We start from the raw sequence: 24040 nt of genomic DNA, 5'->3' as shown, positions 1-24040 counted from the left end.
CAAGTTCAAGGCCAGCCTCAGCAAGACCCTAAGCAACTCAGTGAAACCCTGTCTCTAAATAAAAAAAGGGCTGGGTATATGGCTCAGTGGTTAAGCATCCCTGGGTTCAATCCCCAGTGTGTCCCCCACACCTGTCCCCCAAAAAGAAACACTGACTGTAAAGCACTGTGCCTGGCACATGGAAGTATTCATAAATGTAAGCTATTAACACTACCATTATTGGTTTCTTCGCTGCCTAAGTTTGCTCTGCTGCAAAAGGAATATTAATACAATGTCATTGGGTTGCTGAATTTGAACTAATAAATATTCCACCCTCCTAATACAATATCCTCTGTCAAGGTTAAAAAAAAGTTCTGAGAACCTCTTTTTTTGACCTCTCATCAGACACCAAAATCCCCTCTATCACACCCCCATTATTTGGAAAATGAGTAAGAGCTGATTAAATCCTATTTTGACGTTACTGTGAAATAAAAATGATGCATTAGGAATCCACACATTTCCCTGCACTGTCATTCTGTAAGGGGGTGTGGATGGATGTTGCTGATTCTTTTGCATCATCCACAAAAGTCCCTCCCTCCCCTTATCAAAACACAATTTCTCACTTGGTCGCACAAAATTCCCACCCATTCTTTGTATATAAAATTAATAAATGTAATGAAGTAACGCCATTACTTTCATATACATTCATTCTCTCTCTCTCTCTCTCTCTCTCTCTCACACACACACACACACACACACACACACACGTGTGCGTTGAGTACACAAATGTCCTACAGTACAAAACTCAACCAACAGTAAAAACTCCACCCCTGAAGTCACTCCCAGTAACTAACAACATCTACCCTGCACATGCAAACAAACGTCTCCAACAGTGTGCAAAATATGTTCCAACAAAAACAGTACAGCAGAGCCTCTGAAGCAAGGTGCCTGAGTTCAAATCCTCAGTTTGCAACTCACTAGTTGTGTGAACCCAATCTCCTAGATTTCCTAAACTGCAGAAGAGGGCAAATAATACTCATGTTTAGGATGGATATAATAATTAAATGAAATGAACACGTAAAGCATTTAGATCAACATTTGGAGAGCGCCCAATAAGTTATCTTCCTCATCGTTACATGCATGTACACATTGCTTCCAGAACTATACAAAACTACTCACGCCGCACAGTTTTCTCTGAAAGAACGCCGGCTCCGCAGGAGCGCCGGTACCCCGAGGGTCTGCACGCCGAGCACAACGCCCCCAAGCCCCGCCCAGGCTGGCTCTCCCTCGCAGTGCGCACGCGCGCCCCCCACCACACTCCGCTCGGGGCCCCCGCAGTCTAGCGGCCCGAGGAGATGCCTCCGGACCTCGCGCACCCCACCCGGGTGTGGGGGCTCGGGCCGCCTCCGTGGCCTGACGACGGAGGTTCTGAACGGCCCCAGTCCCGGCCTCCCTTCTCCCTCCATCCCCGCTGGGCCCGGCCGGCTTACTTAAGGTCGAGGGGTCGGGGGAAGGACAGAGCCCCGCTCACCGCGCCCAGCCCCGAGTCCAGGTTCGGGACAAAGGCCCCGGCCAGGTTCCGTCCAGTGGCACTTCTCCGGCTCCCGGGTAGGGCAGGGGGACGCGGCTGAGGACGAGGAAGTGCTGGGGGCCAACTTGCCCCACCCCTGGGAAAGTCCCCGGTGATCGACAGGCCGGTCGACCAATCGCGCGGCGGGCTCCTGATCGGCCCGCGGCCGCCGGGGGAGGAACTGAGCGAGGTAAATAGCTGCCGCCCGAGTTCTACCCTAGCTGAGAGCCGGCGTAGAGGCTGCCGGTTATCCCGGTAGCCCCCTGGCTGCCTTCCCGCGGGCAGCGTCGGCCCCGGCGCCCCGCCCCGCGCTGTGCAGCCCCTCCACGGTGCAGCCCTTAGCGGCATTCCCCGCGCCGGAAGACTGGGGCGGAGGCTTGGGACCACTTCATATGCGGGAATTTCAGAGCGGCGAGCCTCAGAGACCACCCAACCCCTTCCTTATGCCGTGGGGGACCGAGGCCAGAGTGAGGAGGGGACTTGCCAAAAGGCACGTAAGCTTTTTGGAGCGAAGCCAGAGCTGGAGCACAGGGCCGCCGAGTTCCGCTGAGTTCCTAGATTCGGTGAGGCGATAGAAATTTCCAGCCAAGAGGACCTTTAAAGAATACTTTTGTTAGGTCTAACCCCGCCCCCCCCCCCCGCGCGCATTTACTGCTCCTGGGATTGTAAACACTGCAAAGCATTATTTTATTCGCTCAATCACCTTCGTGAGTGGGAGTTTTAGCCCCTCCTTCCTTACTTTAACCAGAAATAGTTTACTAGGCACAGAGGTTTGATGACCTTACTGAGGGGCCAAATCAAGGTTCAAACCCAGGTGGGCAAATCCAGAGGCCTCCCTCTATCCTGTCTACCTATATGATAGATAATTCCAACAGCCTGTGGTATTTCCCAGGCCTGTAAGGAACAGTAACTTGCTTTAAGGTTAGAAACATTTTTCTAAAGCCCATTCATTTTATCTGGGAAAAAAAAATAATAAATTTTTATTCCAAAGAATGAAAAAGCCTTGAAATAAAGGACAGCTATTTATGTGCTGGGGTTGTAGTTCAGAGGTAGGGCACTTGCCTAGCATGAAGCACTGGGTTCAATTCCCAGCACCAAAAAAAAAAAAAAAGGTTCATTGACAACTAAAAAAATATTTTTTAAAAAAGGACAGCTGTATATTATTGGGTAATATAGCTTTATGAAAACCCCATTGCAAAAGACCCATTCCACTGAATCTGTTGAAAATTTTATCATTCTCAGGGGCTCATCTTCAAAAAGGACTATGGGAAAGCATTTAGGGGACTGTTTCATACATGGCCCATTTCAAGGAAGGGGAGACTTGTCAATCAACTATGACTCTGAACACACAGACACTGACCAAGTATGTGTCCAGTCCAAGAATTCTGTTTTCAGGCCTTGTGACATCTGGGTTTTATTAAATTTTCAAAACAATATTTTTTCTAGTTCACTTTAATTATGAAAAGAAGTACACATATACCTTGATTCTGAAAGGAAGGAAAGATACAGAAACCAAGCAAGGCCGCACTTGATGTCATCATCAGAGAAAGATGCACGGGGACTAGGAGCCTTGGACCTGGGTCACTTGGCTGTAACAATGCATCATGTCCATGTGTTTTGGCCCCAGCAAATGCATTTATGTTTTCTTTTTGTTCCTTCCCTATGCTTCCCAATTAATCTCTTTTTACAATGCTGCCTTCCTAATCCCAGGCCAAGTCTCCACCTGCACACTCATCCCACAAACACTGAAACTTACTTAAAAATGAAGGGTCTTCAATTATTTGTATTTTTTCCCGTACTATGTCAGTTATTTTTATGAAATATCTGACTAGATAGTTGGCAAAAACGTTTCATTTTCCAAAGTGCCTGATGAATGCTGGGTAGATTTGTTGGAGAATGCTCAGGCTTGATATGAAAATGTTTCCAGTCATCTTTTTGTCTGATTTCCTAGTTTAGGATACTTTTCTTTCTTTTTCTTTTTCTTTTTCTTTTTTTTTTTTTTTTTGGGGGGGGGTACTGGGTATTTAAGCCAGGGGCTATTTACCACTGAGCCACATCCCCAGCCCATTTTTTTAAAAAGTTGCTTAGGGTCTTCTTGCCAAGTTGCTGAGGCTAGTCTCAAACCTGCAATCCTCCTGTTTCTACCTCCCATGTGGCTGGGACTACAGATATGTGCCACCATGTCCTGTAGGGATACTTGGTCTTAAAAGTTATACTGTGGAAAAACTTACCTGTTCAAAGTTATGACTGACCCCATTTGGAATCTTTGCAAGTCTTGTTTTGACCTCAGAGTATTGCATCATGATAGGGGCTCTGGAGACCATTGCTCATAATCTCCTATTTATGGCCTTTATATAGAACAGGGCTTGCTCAAAGCCACACATTGTAAGTGACACCGCCAGGATTAGAACTTGGGGCCTTGGCTCCTAGTCCTATAGTCCTGTGTGCTTTGTCTACTGCCCTGTGTTGTCTTCACAATGTCATGATTCATTTCGCTTTCTCCCAGAAGCTCAATACTTTTATGAACAAAGGTTATGGTTCTAACGAATGGGATTCCAACTCCTACTCAGCTACTTACTACCTGGGTGATCTGTAAGACTCATGTTCCTTTCTGAAAAATGGGGATAGATAATTGTACCTTCTTTTGGATGTATTATAAGGATGAGTGAAATAATGCAAAAAAAAAAAAAAGCCTAAGGCTCAACCCACAGTAGGCATTTAAGAAATGGTAGTGGGCATAGATATGGGTTGCATGCATTGAGTATAATTTCAGTTTTCAACCCAGCAATATAGTCTCACTGGGTTCCATTCTCCCATCCCCGTCCCTGAAGGGACCCTAGGCTCTGGCGCATAGAGAGGCTGGGAGACGGGCCCCCAAGCCTCACCACCCACCCCTTTGGCCTGAAGGGGATTTCCAAGCCAGGAAGCTGGGCCTGAGGCTGGGAGCTGAGTGACTCAGGCAGGTGGCAACCTCTTGCTCTTCCAGAGTGACAACAAGCACATACACAAAGCCCCACCTGGGAGGAGAACCAAACTGCCTGTGTTTTGTTTTGAAGCAGGCAGTTTCCTAATCTTTCTACCACTCCCTGCTCCTCTACCACCTCAGCGAGAATAGCTCCAAATATATATTTGAAGAAAATAAGAAGCATGCAAAAAAATTCGCCTATAACAGATTTAATTCTAAACCAAGTGCCAGAAGAGAGGTGGAGGCTGCATCATAAAAGTTTTATAAACCAGGCACCATGGTGCATGCCTGTAATCCAGTGGCTCAGGAGGTTGAGGTAGGAGGATCACAAATTTGAGAACAGACTCAGCAACTTAGTGAGGTCCTAAGCAACTTAATGAGAACTTGTCTTAAAATAAAAAAGGACTGGGGATGTAGCTCAGTGGTAAAGTGCTTCTGGGTTCAATCTCCTGTACCCCCCCATATACAAAAAAACATAAGGTAACACGGAGTATTTGCTGTGTGCTAGGCTGACATTTGTACATAGTTTATCTCCCAACCAGTCTACAAGGTGAGTACTGATATTCCCATTTCACAGACGAGACAGGAGCTTTGAGGTATTAAATGACTCACCCAAGATCTTATAGAGCAGCAATTACCTGGAGGACAAAGAGCCAGGCTGTTAAACTCTTACCACTCTGAGGCATTATACTGCAGAGTCTTGCCAGCTATTAAGATACGCAACACAGAATGCCAGCCTTGAAAGGGTGTTTAGAAATGATCAAGCCCAAAATCCTACTCAAAATAAATGATTGAATTTGTAGAGATACTAAAAAAAAAAAAAAAAAAAAGGAAATGACCAAACCTAGCTTTACATTTGTAGGTCCAGAAACAGGGCAAGGACTTGTAGGAGGTCTTGCTTGGAGTTTTTGTTTGTTTTTTGTTTTATGGTACTGAGAATTGAACCCAGGGCCTCACACGTGGGAGGCAAGTGCCCTACTACTGAGCTACACTCCCAGATATTTTTTTTTTTAAGCAAGAAAGAAGTGGGTTTATTACAAAAGTGACAGAGATAGACTTCTCTGAAGAAAAGGGGCCCCAAGAGCTGGGAATCCCACTCCCAGACCTTTTAAAAATTTTTAGTTTGAAACGGGATCTCACTAAGTTGCCCAGGCTGGTCTTGAACTTATGATCTTCCTGCTTCAGCCTCCAGAGTACCTGGATTTTCAGGTGTGCACCACTGTGTCAGGCTTATGTGGAGTTTATGATTAACACTTGGGACCAGAACTCAAGACTTTGGCAATTGCCACACATCCCACTGATGAGAAATGGAGCTTCAAAGTCAAACAAGTGTGTGCTTCATTCCATGAATGAATGAGTGAATCAGGGCCAAGATGAGTGGTGAATAGCACTTGGGGAGGGGGGACAGCGGCTAATGAACGTGGAAAGGAGCAGTTCTGGGTCCCTTTCTTAGATCCATAGCCTGAAGCAATCTCAGGAATGTAAAACCCTACAGTGGATTCTAGGTACTTTTTGGTGTTGGGTGTGGTATGTATATCAAAGAGCGATTTGGGTGATAGCTAAGTGAGATAGTGCGCTTAAGCACATGCTACTGACTGAAATGCTACCAGCTAATCAGAGCATTTTTCAAATAAGAAATAAATGAGCACAGCCTATGGTCTCAGATTCCCTCCCTTAGCCTAAGAAGGCATTTTAAAATTCTTCCTACCTATCTTCATGAGGGGATGGGAAGATGTCTAGAACTTTCACATCCACCCAGCACCTCAAGGTAGATGAAACCTTTTATATCCACAACTTGTGCCTTTTCCGAGATATGTCACATGGTAGGGCATGGGCTCTGGAGTCAGACACACTTGGGTTTAAAGCTCAGCTCTGCTATTTACGTTCAAGTTTCCTTATCAATGCCATGAAGGCTGTAAGAGTGACCAGTGCATGGGACCAGTGATAATTAAATGCCAGAGTGAAGGGAAGCAGTGGTCATCGTGATTATCAACCCTGCGAGGCAGCAGAGCTGTTTTTTCTCCCTGCCCCAGCTGTGAAGCAACTGCCCAGACCTCATGGAGTGCTCTCTGAGGAGCGGGACTGGAAGGTATCCCCACTGACTTGTTCTTCAGACTTTTTCCTGTTTTCCTCTTTCTGCATCCCAACTCTTTCCCTGGTGTCCTTGGCCTGCCTGTTACTCTTCACCATGGGAGGAGAAGAAAGGACAAAGTGACACTGGGGGAAATTCCCAGCCTTGTCACATATGTGGCCTAGCCAGGCCCCTCCCACAGTCCCTGGGAGTCCTGGGTCTCCCCTGCTCCAGCTTCTCTCCCTCTGCTGCCCTTGTCTCCAGACTAGGGTGTCCAAAAGGATTTGGGCTGGGATCCAAGCTTGCCCCTTGTCATCCTTCTGGAAGTGGGACTAAGTTGGGCAGTCTTGGCCCATCCCTTAGGAGGCAGACCTACCCAACTGGAACATTTCCTAATCTTGGGAAGCCCTAACAGGGCCCTGAGAGCAGTTGTCTTTCAGTCCTGCCCCCTCCCTCCCATGTCTTCACCCACACCCCAGCTTTCTAGGGCCCCTCCTCATTCTCCCTCCATTCCTCTGCAGCCCAGAAGCGACTGTCAGATGTGGCCTGTACTCCTTGCCCCTCCTAGCCAGGGACTTCCCTGGGGTGGGCCTCTGACCAGCTTTGGAAATCTGGACTGTTTGTGATCAAAGAGGAGGCCAGATCACCACTGTTCCAGCCCTTGGCCCACTCGCACTTGGTTAAAGTTTCACACAAAAAGGTCCAGGGGCCCTAGGAGCTAAGCAGACAGTAGAGAGGAGAAAGGTCCTTTTGCTCCAGTGATAAGGAAGATCCCAGCCTCCATTATGCTTCCCAGGGAGCACCTCATCTTTACCTATCTGTCTTTTAGACTTATAAAGTACCCCCAATAACCTTGCTCTCAAAAACTCACATTCACACACATAGGTTGTGCACAGACACATTCTCACACATAAATGTAAACATGGTCACATATGTACACTCACACGGACCCACACATGTACACTGTTGTGGGTCTGACACAAGTTCACAAACAGACATGTTCTCTTACAAATACATCCATGTTCATACTTGCAAACCTACACCTTTTTTGGGTCGGCGGGGAATAAGACAAAATAGGCCTTTCTTTTCCTTTCCTTTGGAAAAGCTAGCAAAAACCGGAGAGAAAAAATTTGGCCAAAAAGGCAGGGCAGGAAGAGGAAATGAGATGGGGAGAAAAGTCTGAGGAAAGGAGGCCAGGCAAGGAGTAAAGGCCCAGACCCCAAGACCTGGGTGGGCAGAGCAAGCTGGACTGGGGAGCAGTGGACCCCAGCTGGCAGGAAAGAGGAGGCCAGGTGGCTCTTGGCACAGAGCTGGGAAGGTCTGGTGGCTTGGGCACCAGTGCCGGGAGCCCTCTCCCCTGTCCTGGCCCATCTGCCCCTGGTCTGGGTCACTCACCTGGGCAAGAGCAGGAAAATCCGAGGGTGTGTACAGCGGGGGCTGCTGTCCCTGTGAAGGCTCCTCTGCTCACTGTGCTTCTGCAGGAAGGAGGGCTGGGCCGAGCTGACTTTTAGGCAGGAGGGGAATTCCCCACGATGGAGGAGCCAGCCACCAGGCAGCCCCACAAGGCCCAGCTGAGGCCCCATCCTGCCCTCTGGCAAAGCACAGGGCCCTTCTCTGTCAGCCTCCACCTGTCAATTCCCAGACTGGCTGTCACTTGCTATGAATTCCAGGGAGGGGAGGGAGTTCAGGAAGCCTAATGATCCTTTGGCCAGGCTGGGAACAGGCACTGGCTCAGGGGCAGGGGCAGGGGCAGGGGCAGGGGCAGGGGTGACCTGCCCTGCCCTGCCCTGCCTGGGTTCTCCTGAGGACTTCTATTTCCTCCTTTGCCTAAGGTGGGGGATTCCAGTCCTCAAGCCCCTGAGGAAATTGCCAGATGTCCAGCCCACATTCTCTGGCCTTGTTCCCATTCCATCTGTTTCCACTTACTACCCTCTATGGATCCTCCACAGAGAAGGAAGAGCCCACTCCTTCCCTCCTGCATGCTCCTTCCCTCCTTTCATTCAGATGTCAATGAAACCTAGAGACCTACAGCCCAAGGAGTAGCCCAGCTCTGCCTTTGCCAGCTGGAGATCTGAACAGTCACTTCATCCTGAGCCTCAGTGATTCCCCACTGTAAAATGGGAACAATAAGTCCTGCTTTGCCTGACTTCTGCAATTGTAATTAAAGTAAAATAATGGTTTGCAGACATCCTTAAACATAGGTCTCCACTCACTAATACTTGCAAAGATGCCTAGGAAGCAGAGGAGAGGGGGTCATCTGGGTGACCTGGGCTTTCCTAGTCATTCCTGGTTCCAGGGCGTTTTCATTCTTACAGCCACATTTATGGTCTGTTGGAGATACAGGAATGGACAAGTCAGACCCACTTTCTGCCTTCTCAAATAGACACTGGGATTGTCCTGTCCAATAGAGTAACCATTAGCCACACATGGATATTTAAATATAAATAAATTAAAATTGAATAAAGTAATAATTCAGTTCCTCATCAGCACTGGCCACATTTCAGATGCTTGATAGCTGCCTCTGTGTACTATGTTAGACAACAGGTATATACAACACTTCTGTCATCATAGTAAGTTCTATTGGAAAGTATTGCTCTGGGCGCTATGGGCAAATGGATAAGCAATAACAATGAAGTAGGACAAAGATGTATTTGGGCTCATTCCAGGGGTTATGTGAGCCAGGAGAGAGGGGTGTCTGGTTGTGATTTGGGGATCTGGAAAGTCTTTCTGGGGGAAGTGACTTCTCAGCTGAGACCTGAAATTAGCCAAGCAAAAGCATAAGGAAGAGTATTCTCAATGAAGGGAATAGAATATGCAAAGAGGAGAGAGACTATATTCAGGAAACTGAAAATGGTTCATTCCAAGTGAATCATGGGATTTGAAGCAAACAAGAAGTAACATGGACCTGAAGAAATAGGCAGGGTTGGGTCACACGTGGCCCCTGGAGATCTGCTTAGGGGATGGGCTGGGGAGGGGAGAGCCCACCGAATCCAGTCCCAGCTGCTTTTACACCCTTTAGGTTGAGAATGCTGGAGAGACCTCCTAGATGAGGAAGTAAAGATCAGACAACAGGAAATGACTTCCCAAGTGAGTAAATGAGGAGCTTCCTGACTCCTAGTCTAGTGCTCTTTCTCATACCACACTCAGTCCCTCGTGACTGGCCACTTTTTAAGGGCTCACTAGCAACATGTAGGAGCAGCTATCATTTCAGATTACACAGATATTTTCAATGTTGGGGAAGTTTTATTGAACCAATGGCACCAACCCTTGAACTAGACCATGGGAAAAGGATGGCTTTGTTTCCCTATGCATAGACCATTTTCTCTGCAGGGAGTAAAAATAAGTGTTATTCAGCCCTGATGTTCCTGGATCATGATACTCTCTCCATATATGAGGTCATATAATAGACCCTCTGTGAGTTCATATAGAGCCTGACTGGGAGCAGTTCCTGCCCATGGAGTCTTAAAGGGCAGAGGGACCTTGAAGGGCTAAGCAGATCCAAGAAGCTGGACCAGCGTGAACAGGGATCACTGGTTAGGAGCGCTTGGCTTGTACGTCCTGAGGAAGATCAGCTTGGGCTCTCCCTGATGAAATGCTGAGAACATGGAATAGACACTATGAAAGAAGAGGTCCTTGTATGGGTATAGAAGAGCTGACTTTGGGTCCTCACTCCTCTTTGTAAACCTTTCCCTTGCAGGTCCTCAGCTTTTGCTTCTATGACAGGAAGGAATCAGACTGGATGATCACTAAGGGACCATCCATTCTGACATGGTAAGGAAGTCCAAAGGTTCAGATGGAGAAGAAATCAGGGTGGGCCATAGGGGGTCAGGAAATACCACTGATGGTTAATATTTAAGATGATCATGTGCCAGGCATAGTACTAAGTATTCGTACATGAATTATTTTATGAATGACTCCTATGAGACTAATACTGCTATTTTATGAATGAGGAAACTGAGCCTTCTAGTGACTTGTAATGGCCAACTGCCAATAAATGGTACAGCTAGAATTCAATCAAACTCAAATACAATAGGCCCTCCATGTTTGTGGGTTCTGTATCTGTGGTTTCAACCAACTACAAATGGAAAAATATTCAGAAGAAAATTGTGTCTATACCAAACAAGTACAGATTTCTTTCTTGTAATCCTCCAAACAATACACTGTAACTATTTACAGAGTGTTTGCATTGTATGAGGCATTATAAGTACTCTAGAGGTGATGCAAAGTATCCAGGAGGATGTAAACAGGTTATAATGCAAACACTATGTCTTTTTATATCAGGAATGTGAGCATCCCTGGATTTTGGTTTAAGAGGGGGTTCTTGGAGCCAATCCTCTGGGGATTGCCTTGGATTTGGCAGATTTCTGTGCCCTATCATAGACCCAAGAAATCAGACTCTTGGGAGGAGGGAAGGTAGAATCTTAGAGGCAGCGTTTTTAATAAATTCCCAGGGGATGCCCCTGATACATGGTAGAGTTTGAGAAGCCCAAGCTTCCTGAGCAAGGTTTCCAGTGCCAAAAGCAAAGATTTCTGCTCATATATAGGTAGCCAGGGAGAACCAGTAGAGGTACCAAATATGCTTTTACTTGGCTGAGTCACCCAAGCATCCATGGCTTTTGAAAACTCCCACACAAGCTAATAAAATTGTCTCCCTATCTGAATTTTGAGGACAGGCCACTAGGAGAGGCCATAGGATCACACAGTTTCAGATGTCTACTGGCTCAACAGTCCACCCACAGCAAGTGTGTTCTCATCATTGGCAGGTGGTCATCCAGGTTCTGTAAATATACTTCCAATGATGGGGTGCTCACTATCTCACAGATGGCCCTTATCAGCACTCAATCATAAAGCTCAGCTCTGACTCCTTTGGATGGCTGCCATCATAGTTGACAAACGGGAGTTTGTGCTCCTGCATCTATACTCCATCCCTACTCCACCATAGCTATACTGGGTGCTTTTGGCTCCCAACATGTGCCCTGGCCTCTGGCTGCAGCACTCTTCAATCTACTGTGCCTTTCATGTGGTTAATGTTAATCTCAAATGTTTCTCCTTTGGAAAGTTTGCATGGCCTTCCCTACCCTGATGACTTCCCTCCAGATGACAGCAGGATCCTTGTTCTGCACTTTCAGTCCTCCTCCTATTCTCTCCCTGCAACTGTAATAAAATGATCATTGGTTTGTTTAGTGTCTGACCAGAGCAATAGTTCTCATTCAGGGGGGATGTTGCCTCCCACAAGACATCTGGGATGTTAGGAGATATTTTTGGTTGTCACAAATGGGGAAGGGTATGCTCCTGGCATTTAGTGGGCAGAGGCCAGGGATGCTTCTAAACAGCTTACGTTCCATGTGACAGATCCCCACAGCAAAGGATTATCTGGCTCAACATGTCCATAGTGTTGTGAAACCCTGGGCTGGTGTAAGCCCCAGGTGACCAGGAACTGTCACTACCTCTCAAGTGCCTCACACACAGTAGACAGAAAATGAATGCTTGTGGAATGAAGGAGGAGAGGAGGGACAGAGAAGGAAATGAACTACAAATGTGGCTGTAATATGCAGTGTTCCTGATGTTGGGAAGAGTGGCAAACTGGGGAGACAGGCAATAAGAGGTGAGAGTGGGTGGAGAGTAGAGACAGACCTCTGAAGTCATGAACACTAGGTTAAAGAGCTTTGCCATCAGCCAAGCATGATGGCACACCTTGTAATTCCACTGACTCAGGAGGCTGAGGCAAGAGGAACGTGAGTTTAAAGCCAGCCTCAGCAATTTAGTGAGGCCCTAAGCAACTCAGTGAGACCCTGTCTCTCTCTTTTTTTTTAATTTTTAATATTTATTTTTTAGTTTTCGGCGGACACAACATCTTTGTTTATATGTGGTGTTGAGGATCGAACCCGGGCCGCACGCATGCCAGGCGAGTGCACTACCGCTTGAGCCACATCCCCAGCCCCGAGACCCTGTCTCTAAATAAAATATAAAAATGGGCTAGGGATGTGATTCAGTGGTTATGAACCCCCGGGTTCAATCCTTGGTACCGTTAGGAAGAGATTGAAGAAAATGAAAAGTACATCCTGAGAAAGAGGATTTGACTGGTTAGTAACGGAGTTGGGTCTTGAATCCACAAAATATGCCTCCCTATATTATTGATACAGCCTAATTCAAAAAACTGAAGAGCTGGAGGCAGTTTTTCTTCAAAATGTGATAGATGGACAGATATTAAAAAATATGCTGTCTATGTGCATCTGCTAGGTACCAGGACCAGACCACTGCTGTTTCTGACTCACCCTGTGACCTCAGCAGTGACTTCCTCTCTGTCCCTCACCTTCCTCATCTATGAAAGAAAGTAAATTCTTTTTACTATGGCACTGGGAATAACTGTGTGCAGGAAAGGGGAACTCATTATAATAATTTCTAAAGATATTATTGGCCAGAGGGTTATCAGTTTTAACGTCTTTCAGATTTTCTGATCCCTTTGGTCTTGGGTAGGGCCTACATCAGCAATACTCAGTCATGCTTCACATTCGAGTCACCTGGGGAGTTTGTGAAAATACAGATGCCCAGGCCCCACCCCAGACTAATTATTTCAGAATCTCTGGGGGTGTGACCTGGGCATAAGTATTTATAAAGCTTCCCAGGTGATTCTAAGTTGTAAAATTGTGACTTTGCCTTAGGAGCTGTCCTTTTAATGGTTGGTTTTATTGTAGGTAGTCCTAGGAACTCATTATCCCAGGGTCCCTGTGGTCCCCCAACTTGACCCCCTTTGTACCAGAGAAGGTGCCTTCTAGAATCAGGTCAGAGACTGCCATGACAACAAATCTTAGAATCTGGAGAGAAGAAGGCTCTATCCCCCATTTTTTTCTGGGTCATAGAAGATTATGCCTAGTGAAGCAAAAGGCAAAATCAAAACTCCAACAGAGTCACTAAGATGAAACAGGGCTCATGTAATTCTATCAACATTTGGAAAATGGGATTCAGGAATGAATTTTGCAAAACTGTGTTTTCCAAGGAAACAGACACAGGGTGGTTTGTTGCAAGATTTTTGTCAGAGGAAGAGGATCCAAGAACAAATGTTGCAAGACTGTGCTGCTAAAGGAAGTGACTTCTTAGTCCATCAGATCTGGGACAAAGCTTAGAGATTATCTTGACCAATCTTCTCATTGGACAGAAGGGAAAACTAAGGCCCAGGGAAGAGAAGGCAAGTGTCCAGAGTCAGGCAGGGAATTGTTGATGAACTAGCTCTACAGTTCTGGCTTCCTGACCAACTCCTTCCTGCTGCCCTTTCCTCTACTCCTTAAGTATGTATCTGATACCCACTGTTTTGCTCCAGGTCCTTAGACTGCCTCTATACCCCCACCCTCTGGACAGCACCCAAGGTCAAAGGATGAGACTAAATCTATTTGCCTGGATCTCACCTGCCAGACAACAGGGGCTGGAACCAGAGAGTGGCTCGGGGCAGCCAGAGAGGAAGGAGCAGTCTGATGATGTGGCCTAACCTCAGAAAGGAAGCCTGGTCACCAGAGGGAAATTCCCCGGGTGAGGTCTCTTGTCTATGCAAATATTGCACTTCAACTAGCTTGAACTCCAGGATGGGAGAGGGAGAAGAGGAGAGAGGACACCGGAAAGGACAAAGAGGATAACAGGTTCTGAGCACTCCAAGACCTGTTGTGCCAGGCTCCTCATGGGTTTCACCTCATCTTGTCCCTAAAGTATGCTCCAATGTGGGAAAATTGGGAGCCTGAGGCCCAGTGAGATGGTGCGTTGCCCAGGAAAACGCAGCATATTCCCATGCCCCAAGGAGATCAGGGCTCAGGGGGAGGTGATGATGACTATGATAATGTAATCAGCACTGCTGACAGTGATGAGGCCTGAGTTCCAGAAGTCTAGCAAAGTTTCATTTTAGGTTTCTATCTCACTAAGGGAATTGTTTCTTAGGAAGAGGCAAAAAGCAGAGGGCAGGTAGTGACCCTGACTCACCTTGGGCAAATCCCAACACTCTGGTTTTTTTTAAGGCCCCCTGGGAGCAGGGGAAGTGGGAACAGTTGAAAGGTTGGCACTATTAACCCCTTCACTACCAGCTTCCAGAATACTCCTGGAAAAGTGAATGGCAGAGGATCCAGGCTTCTGAAGGAGACTCTCACTCTCTCCCTTCTGCCCTTTAAATTTTACTCATCTTGAGACTCTTGGAAGCCTGTTTCAGAACTCCACTCCTTTCCAAGCCTTGATCCTAAGCACTCCCTAGTTCTCCAGGGACCTGGGCTTGTCTTCTCAGAGCAGGACATCAGGTGGGACAGACCTCAAAGTCATGGCTGTTAGGCTCAACATCTGTCCTCTAAGGGTCATGAACAGGCAAGTCCCTGATTTCTGGAGTTGCATGTGTCACCTTAAGACTGTGTGCCAAGAAAAGTGTGTGTATGTGCCCCAGTGTATGTGAGGAGCAAGTCTGGGTCCCCATGCAAGGCGTTTCCTGTGTGGCCACTTGATCTAAATATGGGCAGTGTCCAGATTTCTGGTTTATCAGCAGTCTATTTTTTGGCCCAACAATTTTATTTTTCTCCATGATCAGTAATGTGTGTTTCTGTGTGTGTGTTACCAGGAGAGAACATGCCTTTTTATTCCCAGCAGTGCGTTTCCGATTCTGGGTATCCATAGTACGCTGCTGTGGGTGTGGCTGACAGTGATGTGAAATTCTCTGCATACCAAACAGCACATGTGGGCTTTGAGTGGAGTAGTTGTGTGGGAAACTGGGAATTGGAAATGTCACTTTCCCGCCCTCCCTGCTTTTGTCAGGAGCTTCTGGGTCAAGGGCCAGCTCTCATAATGGGTACCTACCTAGAAAGGGGGTTCTGACTGCAGCTGGGAGCACCAAGGGCAGATGGTGGTAATTGAGAGGAAGGGGTGGGACTATCCACAGAAGGAAATACTTGTGCTGGAAGCTTCTTAAAACAGCTGGGCCTGGGGGCTGGGCTTGTGGCTTAGCGGTCGAGCGCTTGCCTAGCACGTGTGAGCCTCAGCACCACATATAAATCAATAAAATAAAGGTATTGTGTCCAACTACAACTAAAAAATAAATATTAAAAAAAAAAAGAAAACCAGTTGGGCTGGGGGAAGGGCCCATTCCCAGGTGGCTGTGGCTTAGGGCTTTGTCAGTGCTTACGTAGCTGAGAGGAGGGCAGGGTATGGTCTGTCCTGGGGGACTTTGGCCTCATATCCTGCCTTTAAAAGCACCTCTTGCCTCTGGGTTCCCAGGTAATGACACCTGGCTTTGTATCTACTTCCCCCCTTTCCCATTCCCCATAGCAGGATGGGGCCCTTTTCCTTACTTTCTTGCCCCCAATGTCTTTTCTTTTCTCCACCTCTGCTTCCTTTGCCCTGGCCAGGGTCCTCATGTCTTCACACCCAGGGAATCCAGTTGCTGATCCTGTCTCCTTGTCTGCAGTGGTTCCCTAGAGCTGATATCTGTCTTTTTCTGCAGTATTGGGAATTGAATCCAGGGTCTTGGCATTCAAAGCAAGCACTCTACCACTGAGCAACAATCCCAGCCCTTTTTATTTATTTATTTATTTATTTATAGTTGTAGATGGACAGCATGCCTTTATATTTTACTTATTTATTTTTATGTGGTGCTGAGGATCGAACCCAGTGCCTCACACATGCCAGGCAAGTGCTCTGCCACTGAGCTACAGCCCAGCCCCCTACAGCCCTTTTTATTTTGTGACAGGGTCTCACTAAATTGTGCTAGCTGGCTTCTAACATGATCCTCCTGCCTCAGCCTCCCAAGTATCTGGGATTACAGGTGTGAGCTTCCATGCCCAGCTTGTCATTCCCTTTTTACAGGTGAGGAAATCAAGGTGAGATCAAATGACTTATCTACTGCTGGTAGAGGACTAGGATTTGAACCCCAGGTCTGCCTACCCACCCTTTGGCTCTAACTGATGAGCAGAGTCTGTTACATTCTAAAATTTCCCAACTGCTTCACTCCTACTATAAAATGAGGAAGTCTCCTTTGGGAAACCTGAAGTCTGGTAGGGAACGGAAAGCCAAATTAGAAAGTCGATATAATGCTTTTGGGTTCTAAGGCAACTTGACACTTCTGCCTCCTGTTCTCAGCTCTGTCTGGCATCTGCCATTAAGAGGTAAAGGAGGAAGCTTTAGCAGACAGCAGGGCAGGAACCCGGAGCCCTGGATTCCAGCCCCTTCCCAACACCACAGGCACAGTCCTGCTCTTTGGGTCTCAATTACCAAACTTGTCAAACAAGGGATTGACTGGGATCACCTCTAAGACCACTTCTAGCTCATCAGTCCACGATGTATTGCCTGTGTCTTCAGGCAACTGGTGCCACTACTTGCAGTCTGTTTCCTCATAAAATGAAGGTGATTATCCTGTACTGCTGCAAACCAAGTGGTCATGGAGGTGAAGCTTCTCCTGTGGGATTAATCTGGCAGCAGCCTGCTCTCAGCCAAGCTGGGGCAGGGTACGTATCAGTCGTTTTCAAACAGCCAATTGTTCCCACACCACTCTCTGCTGGCAGAAAGTATACAGTGGCAATTCCCAAATAATTCAGGTTAAAAAGCAACCCCCTCCCAGCCAGCCATTTTCTATAGATTTTCCTGGTGGCCCCAAAGACCAAGTCTGGCTCATCCTAGTCAAGGGCTTCTGAAAAGGGTTTTCCTGAAGGGAAAATGTCCAAGGCAAGAGTGGGAGCAGTAAGGAGCCAGAGGGAGGGTGGCACTAATGATTCGAGGAAGTATGGGGTACTTATAAAATCCTTGCAGAGATCCAGTTCTATCCGCAACCTTGCTGTGACCTTGGGCCAGTTGCTTCCTCTCTGTGGAAGTGACAGTTGTCTCATCTGTAGCTGAGAGGGAGGTGAGAATTTCTGAGGCCCCTTCCACACTTAGAACATCACAACCATCCTCCTTTTCTCCCACTTTGAGACAGCAGTGGTTTGAGCTTCTGCTTTCTCTTTCCTTTTAGTTTAATTTAGCCCCCACCACTTCTCCTCATCTAACTTTGTCCACAGACGCAAACTACAGTGTTGCCCTGGAGACAGGCAGGCAGGTAGGACCTGGAACCTCCTTCAGGACCAGAAACACCACGGTTCAGATCTTCAGCACCTAGCACGTGGCCTAGCACACAGGAGACATTCAGAAAGCGTAAGCTCATAAATGAGCAAATGCAACACCTCAGATTCAGAATTATGGCTGTCCCTTCCTTTGCTACAACTCTAAGAAAAAATGTTTTGTTTTGCAGCCACTTAGTTCCTAGCCAACAGGGTTGTTGCAATTGCCCCACAAATGGTCCCCTTTCTTCATTTAGGCTTTCTTAAATGCATGGCTAAACATATGTCTTCCCCACCCAGGAACTTCCAAAGGATTCGCTGGTTATGTGAGAAAAGCTGACATTCAAGTTCCTCTATGATTAGAGGCAAACTCCCATTTCTGTTCTCATCTACCTCACCCCACAAATCCACAAGGTCTCTCTCCTACTGTTGACCAATCCCAAAATGCAATCACCTATCTTGACTGAAACAAGTTGAAAAACGCACGTGGAGCCATTAGAACAGCATGTTGTCCATTGTAAGTTCTCTGTTTTAGCTATTCTCATTCCCGGTTTCCACATCTCCCAACCTCCTCTGCTACCCCCCTCAGATTCTTTTCTTTTCACTTACCCCATCAGCACCACATAAAAATAAATAAAATATCATCTACAACTAAAAATATTTTAAAAGAAAAAAATAGCTGCCTGGTTCAGGGCAGATAGTGAGAATAGTTAACTTCAAGTCAGGCAGGCACCAGGCAGAGCCCATCCTGCCCATCCATGCACATCTCATCTTCCTCCCACAAAGCTATAGGATAGGCAGAATTAGAGCCCACTGTAGAGATAGGGAAATGGAGGCTCAGAGAGATTACATGTTCACAGTCAGGCAGTGACAAAGGTCTTACTCCAAAGTTCCTAATCATTTTGTTAAATTATGCTTTGGTAACAGTTAAATCAAGTTGGGCAAACACTCAAAAGGGCTGTCCGCTGACCTTCAAGACATTTGGGTTCACAGCTTGGTGGAGCATAGGAACTGCAGAAGACACGAAAAAGGGTCACTTTTCTTAGTTCCAGATTCATTATCAGAGATGAAGAAAGGGTCCTTAGAAACTGTTGGATCCAACCCCTCACTAATTCAAATGGGGAAACTGAGACCCAGAGAGGGCAATGAACAGCTGGTCCAAGGTCACACACAGAGAGAGGGACAAGACCAGATCCAGCAAGTCTCCCAGCTACCTGTGCCACCTGCATAGCTACAATAGCAAACACATGCTGAGTTACAATAAACAGGCCTGGCCAGCCAGGGCAGGGAGCAGAGCCCTCTCTCTAACCAGCAGATAGCTGCAGGCCACAGGCACTGGACAACCTTTGATCCAAGTCACAAACCAGAACTGGAGCTGGGGGAAGGGAAAACTGAGAAACTACTGTTGAGCCTACTTGCTTATCAGTGCTCTTGTGAAGTGGAAGCTTTCCATGGCTCTTGGCCCTCCTAAGATTACAATCGCATCGATGCCCTTGAAGAGGTCAAAAGAGGAAGTTGAGTTTGGTTGTAAAGGATGAAGAGCACACGGAGAGACAGACGTCCAGGCAGTGAGAGGGAACCTGAGACCCAGAGCAGGGCTGGGCCAGCCTCCCCAGGATTGAGACAAGCTCAGACCCTTCTGGAAGTTTCCTAGGAAGCACCCAGGGAGAGCTTAAAGACTTAACTTCCTCCTCCACCCACATCCCCAGGCACATTTAACAACCTCAGCCTCCAAGGAGGAAAATTCAGGCTGCAGGTTCTAGGGAAGAGACAGAGGCTCTTGTTGGAAATGTGCTTCTGTGTGTCATATTTTTCCTCTTTTGAAAAGAGAATGAATGGTATTCAAGGGAATTAATTGGAAGCTCACTCTAGGATGTCAATGTTAGAAGGGAAACAAGATTCTATAGTCTAACTCTCTCTTTTTGCAGATAAGGAAATGAATCAGGAAGGGAAGGGACTGGCCCAAGTCAGAAGCAACTATGTGGCAGATGCAAGAACCCAGGGTCCTGAGGCCTGGCCTGGCCCTCCAGCACAGATCCCATGGAGATGGGTGGAGTTTGAGGGTGGGGGAAGGTTGCCAGTGTGCCCAAAGTCATTTCTTCTTCCCTCCCCACTCCCAGCAAGCTGAGTGGCACCTGCCACCATCTCCCCTTTCAAAACACACACATCACTCACTTTATGGAGGCTCAGTATGTTTTGGGATTTGACAAAGCCCAAACCAGGGCAAGGGTGTGGCAAGGGACAGAGGCAGGTGGGGGTGGTGGCTGGAGAGGAGGTAACAAGGGAGCAGAGGTGGATGGGACCTGTGGCTACGGTTCTTCAGCTGCTCGGGCATGAGCAGGAGTGACCGTGCTGGGCCCTTGATGACCCCTGGGAGTGGGAGACTTTCCTAAGCCTCAGTTGAAGACAAGAGCCCCACCCTAACCCCTCCCCCCACCCTAATGCCTTCCTTAGTCTCTGGATCTGGAACAACGGCCTGGTCACGGCAGCTGGCACTGCAGACCATTTCTTGGCAGAGGGACACACCAAAGCCAGTGGTACTAGTCCTCGCCGCCACAGAGAGCCAGCAAGGCCTTCAGGAAGTCTCCGGAGGTGTCACCCTGGCAGGGGCAGAGGGAGAGTAGAGTGAGTGGAAACAATTCTGTCTGAATGCCCACCCCTTCTCCTAACTACCCACCAGCCTGGACATCTCCCTTGTATTCTCTGTCACCAACAAAGCTGTTATATGAAGGCCAGAGAGGTCTCTTGTGCATAAATGTGATCATGTCCCTTCTGGGGCCCTGTGACCCCCAGGAATATGTGCCAGCTCTTGGCCTGGCTTCAAGGACCTCTGGACCCTAGAGCTTGCAGCACCCCACCTCCCGTCCTCCTGGGGGCAGCACTGTCCTCTTGGCTCCTTCCCCCACTATTCCAGCTGTCCACAGGCCCCTGCACCTGCCCCAGGTCCTGTCTGCAGCAGGGCCCTCTCCTCCAAGGACCTTCCTGCCATCCATCTTACCTTAGGAGGCAGAATGCTTCCTTCCCACCTTGGTTCTCCTCGCACACCACAGAGACCCACCCTACCCTCACAAGTCATGTTATGTGACCTGAACAAGCGCTGCTGAGCCCACTGGTAACATGCTTGATCATCATTATACTCACCACACAGCACAGTGGTCTGGCACACCACTATCAAGTGGGGAAGGCCAGTGTAGCCTATGCTACAGAGTCCCCTTTAGAGGGCTCCTGTCACTTATGAAAACCTATTTATGATATGTGGGTTTCTGGAGTTTGGGGGTACTTAATATGTGATTTTTTTTTTCAAAATAATGTTATAATTGTAAACAATTCAGATCAAAGGGATGATTGTACCCAAAAGTCTCCCTCCCATCCTTGGCCCCTAGATTCCCCAATCAGGAGGCAGCTACTGTTACTACATTTTGATATGATTTCCTAGCAACAGTCTGTATACATACAAATACATATACATCCCTCTTCTACACAAATGGACACATATCCTGTCCTGGGCTGTACTTTTTGACAAATCAACACCTAGAGCCTTCTCATACTTTTTCAAGGCTGTATTATATCCCATTATATGGATATACAGGTTGAGTATTTCTTATCCAAAATTCATGAGATCAGAAGTGTTTGGACTGGGGATTTTTAAAAAAAATGTTGGAAGGGCTGGGGATGTGGCTCAAGCAGTAACGCCTGGCATGCACAGGGCGCTGGGTTCGATCCTCAGCACCACATAAAAATAAAGATGTTGTGTCCATCGAAAACTGAAAAATAAATATTAAAAAAATTTTCTCTCTCTTAAAAAAATGTTGGAATATTTGCATATATGTAGTGAGATGTCTTGGGAATCGGATCCAAGTTCAAACACAAAATTCATTTGTTTCATATGCATCACATAGCCTGAAGGTAAATCTATACAATGTTTTAAATAGTTCTATACAATGTTTTAAATAGTTCTGTGCCATGAAACTAAGTTTCATGATATAGAATTTTCTACTTATACTACTGTCATGTTGATGCTTAAAAAGTTTTAAATTTTGGAGCATTTCAGATTTCAGGTTGTCAGATTAGGAAGGCTTAACCTGTACCATATTTTATTTAACCAGTTCTTTATGGACAGCTTCCAATGTTTGGCTACTATAAACAATACTGGCATAATTATTCTCCCACATGTCTTTGGGAACATGTACGGTTAATGTCTGTAGAATAAATTCCAACAAGTAGAAATTACCCAGTCAAAAGTACACACACTTCAAATTTTGAAACTGACAAATTGCCCTTTCAAGGTGTGCTACCAATTTAAATTTCCATCAAGTCTTCATGACATTGCCTGTGATACCCACAGGGCTGTCAAGCAAGTATAGACAGCATCAAGCTCTAAGATTTGGGCCAATCTCAAGACCCCCCCGCCAAAAAAAAGGGCTCCATAAGTTAAAGAAGCCAGACACAAAAGGTCCCTATATGAAACCATTTATGTGAGATACTTAGAAAAGGCAACTTCTTAGATAGAAAGATTTGACCCCTAAGGTCCCCAAAATCTTGAAAAAGAAAGTAGCCTGGTGGCTGCCTACACCTGGGAGTGGAAATAGGCAAGTAGAAAGCACCTTAGTGGGATGATGGAAATATCTGGAAACTGGACTGTGGTGATGGGTACACAACTCAGTAAATTTACTAAATATTTCTGAATTTCATCGTATGTGAGTTGTGCTTTAATAAAAAATTTTAAAATTAAAAAAATAGGCTTTTTCATTTGAATATCTTTAGCTATGAACTTTTGGTTCTTCTGGAATTGGTCTTGGTATCAACAGTAAGGTGGTCTCCTTTCACTGAGCCACATGCTGTTCTACCAGGTAACCCCCTGGCAAACCTGTCCCCTTACCTCGATAGCTTGGTGGAGAGACTTGTCGTATTTCTCAATGAATTCCTGCCGGATGTTGAACAGGTCGATCTCACTCCGGGAAACCATGACTCTGGTGAGTGTCTTCTCATCTGTGCCAGCGCCCTATTGGAGCCAGGAAAGAGAGAGACACGGGCAGGAGACAGAGCTGGTGAGGCAAGACATGGTGGTGTCCACCTGCCTCCCTCTCTTTCACTCTCCAAAACTGGGGTGAGATATTCTGCCTCTGTTTTCCACAAACAGTCCTGACCAAAAGTCCCCTGTGGGGCTGGGGTCCTGGCTCAGCGGTAGAGCACTTGCCTAGCGTGTGCGATGCCCTGGGTTCGATCCTCAGCACCACATAAAAATAAATAAATAAAACAAAGGTATTGTGTCCAACTACAACTAAAAAATAAACATTAAAAATAGAGTCTCTGCACATGTGATCGGTTAAGATGAAGTCATACTGCATTAGGTATGGCCCTAGTAACTGGTGTCTTTATAAGAGAGGGGACAGGAACGCACACACAGAGGATGTCATGTGAAGATGAAGGCAGAGATTGAAGTGGTACATCCACAAAACACAAGTGCCAGGGCTTTCTGGCAACCACCAGAAGTTGGGAGAGTAGCATGGGGGGGTTCCTCCCTCATGTTTTCAGGGAATCAACCTGGCCTAGGTTGATTGTTAGCCTCCAGAACTCTGAGAGAATAAGTCTCTGTTGTCCCCCAATTTCTTGTGATTTGCTATAGCAGCCCTAGGAAATGGTACAGGGCCCAAGAAGCTGGCACTGGGCATGGAAGGTACAGGCAGCCAGGGCCTGCCTCTGCCCCCAGCTCCGCCACTTAGGAGTCAGGTAAATGTGGGTGAAGTTTTCACCTATGTGGGCCTCAGTTTCCTCCTTATACAATGAGGATACTACCATGACCTCATAGGGTTGCTGGGAGGGTCAACTGTGTTCAGGGAGGTAAACAATTGGCACAAAACTTGGTACATGATAAGTGTTCAATAATCGGCTACCATGCTTGGGGATTAGGCTGAGTGGGGTCTCAGACTCCTTCCCACCAAACCACATGCCTGGCTCTGTCAGCAGTTGAGATTTCAGCATTTGGGCTTGGAATGTGGCCAGCATGGCCTGGCATTTTCAGGAAAAAGAGGGCTAAGGACTTGTGATCTTGGATAATCATTTGTCAAGAGACGTTGTCACCTGCTAGAATGTGAGCTCTGAGAGGGGACTCAGCCCTTTGTCCCCACAGCAAGTTTCTCAACTTCAGCACTTGGGGCCAGATGATTTCTTTACAATGGGGACCTGCCCTGTGCACTATGGGTTGTTTAACAGCACCCCTGCTCTCTCCCAGCAGATGCCCAGAGCAACACTCGTCAAATCGTGACAATCCAAAATACGTTTGGATATTGTCAAGTGTCCCCTGGGGAGCAAGATCAATGCTACTGGAAAATTTCTATCCTACAGCCAGACAAGGGCAGATGCTGCTAAATAACAAGAGGTAAGAAACAGTGGCCAGAAGTCCT

At 46.9% G+C, this 24040-nt stretch overlaps 2 protein-coding genes and 1 long non-coding RNA gene across 14 annotated transcripts in view; 1 reads left to right on the top strand and 2 right to left on the bottom strand.

Moving 5' to 3' along the window:
- The window catches only part of Tnip1 (TNFAIP3 interacting protein 1), a 51754-nt gene extending 43666 nt beyond the window's left edge, over positions 1–8088 (bottom strand). For 3 of the 8 annotated variants that reach the window (XM_046467707.2, XM_046467706.2, XM_046467710.2), the window contains exon 1: positions 1470–1621. The gene's annotated coding sequence lies outside the window, so the exon portion shown is untranslated. Of the gene's footprint in view, positions 1–1158; positions 1234–1469; positions 1666–7980 lie in introns of those variants that run through there. The other 5 variants (XM_058586547.1, XM_058586551.1, XM_058586546.1 and 2 more) reach the window with 5 other exon arrangements.
- The window catches only part of LOC124109170 (uncharacterized), a 32630-nt gene continuing 10212 nt past the window's right edge, over positions 1623–24040 (top strand). Inside the window, exons 1-2 of one of the 4 annotated variants that reach the window (XR_006856883.2) lie at positions 1623–1739; positions 23869–24015. This is a non-coding gene — a long non-coding RNA (uncharacterized LOC124109170). Of the gene's footprint in view, positions 1740–23682; positions 24016–24040 lie in introns of those variants that run through there. The other 3 variants (XR_009228911.1, XR_006856882.2, XR_009228910.1) reach the window with 3 other exon arrangements.
- Anxa6 (annexin A6) overlaps positions 19808–24040 on the bottom strand; it is a 51524-nt gene continuing 47291 nt past the window's right edge. For both annotated transcript variants that reach the window (XM_046467700.2, XM_046467701.2), the window contains 2 exons: positions 22516–22638; positions 19808–20236 (listed from right to left, as the gene is read on the bottom strand). In XM_046467700.2, coding sequence (XP_046323656.1) covers positions 20177–20236; positions 22516–22638 — 183 coding nt within the window. In that variant the 3' untranslated portion in view covers positions 19808–20176. The remainder of the gene's footprint in view (positions 20237–22515; positions 22639–24040) is intronic.

This window comes from Marmota monax, unplaced genomic scaffold (assembly GCF_021218885.2).
Source record: "Marmota monax isolate L192 unplaced genomic scaffold, Marmota_monax_Labrador192_F-V1.1 WCK01_AAM20220418_F8-fsc00415, whole genome shotgun sequence".
NCBI classification, from domain to species: Eukaryota; Metazoa; Chordata; class Mammalia; order Rodentia; family Sciuridae; genus Marmota; species Marmota monax.
Note: the sequence above shows the minus strand (reverse complement) of the source record. Positions and strands in the feature narration are given on the sequence as shown.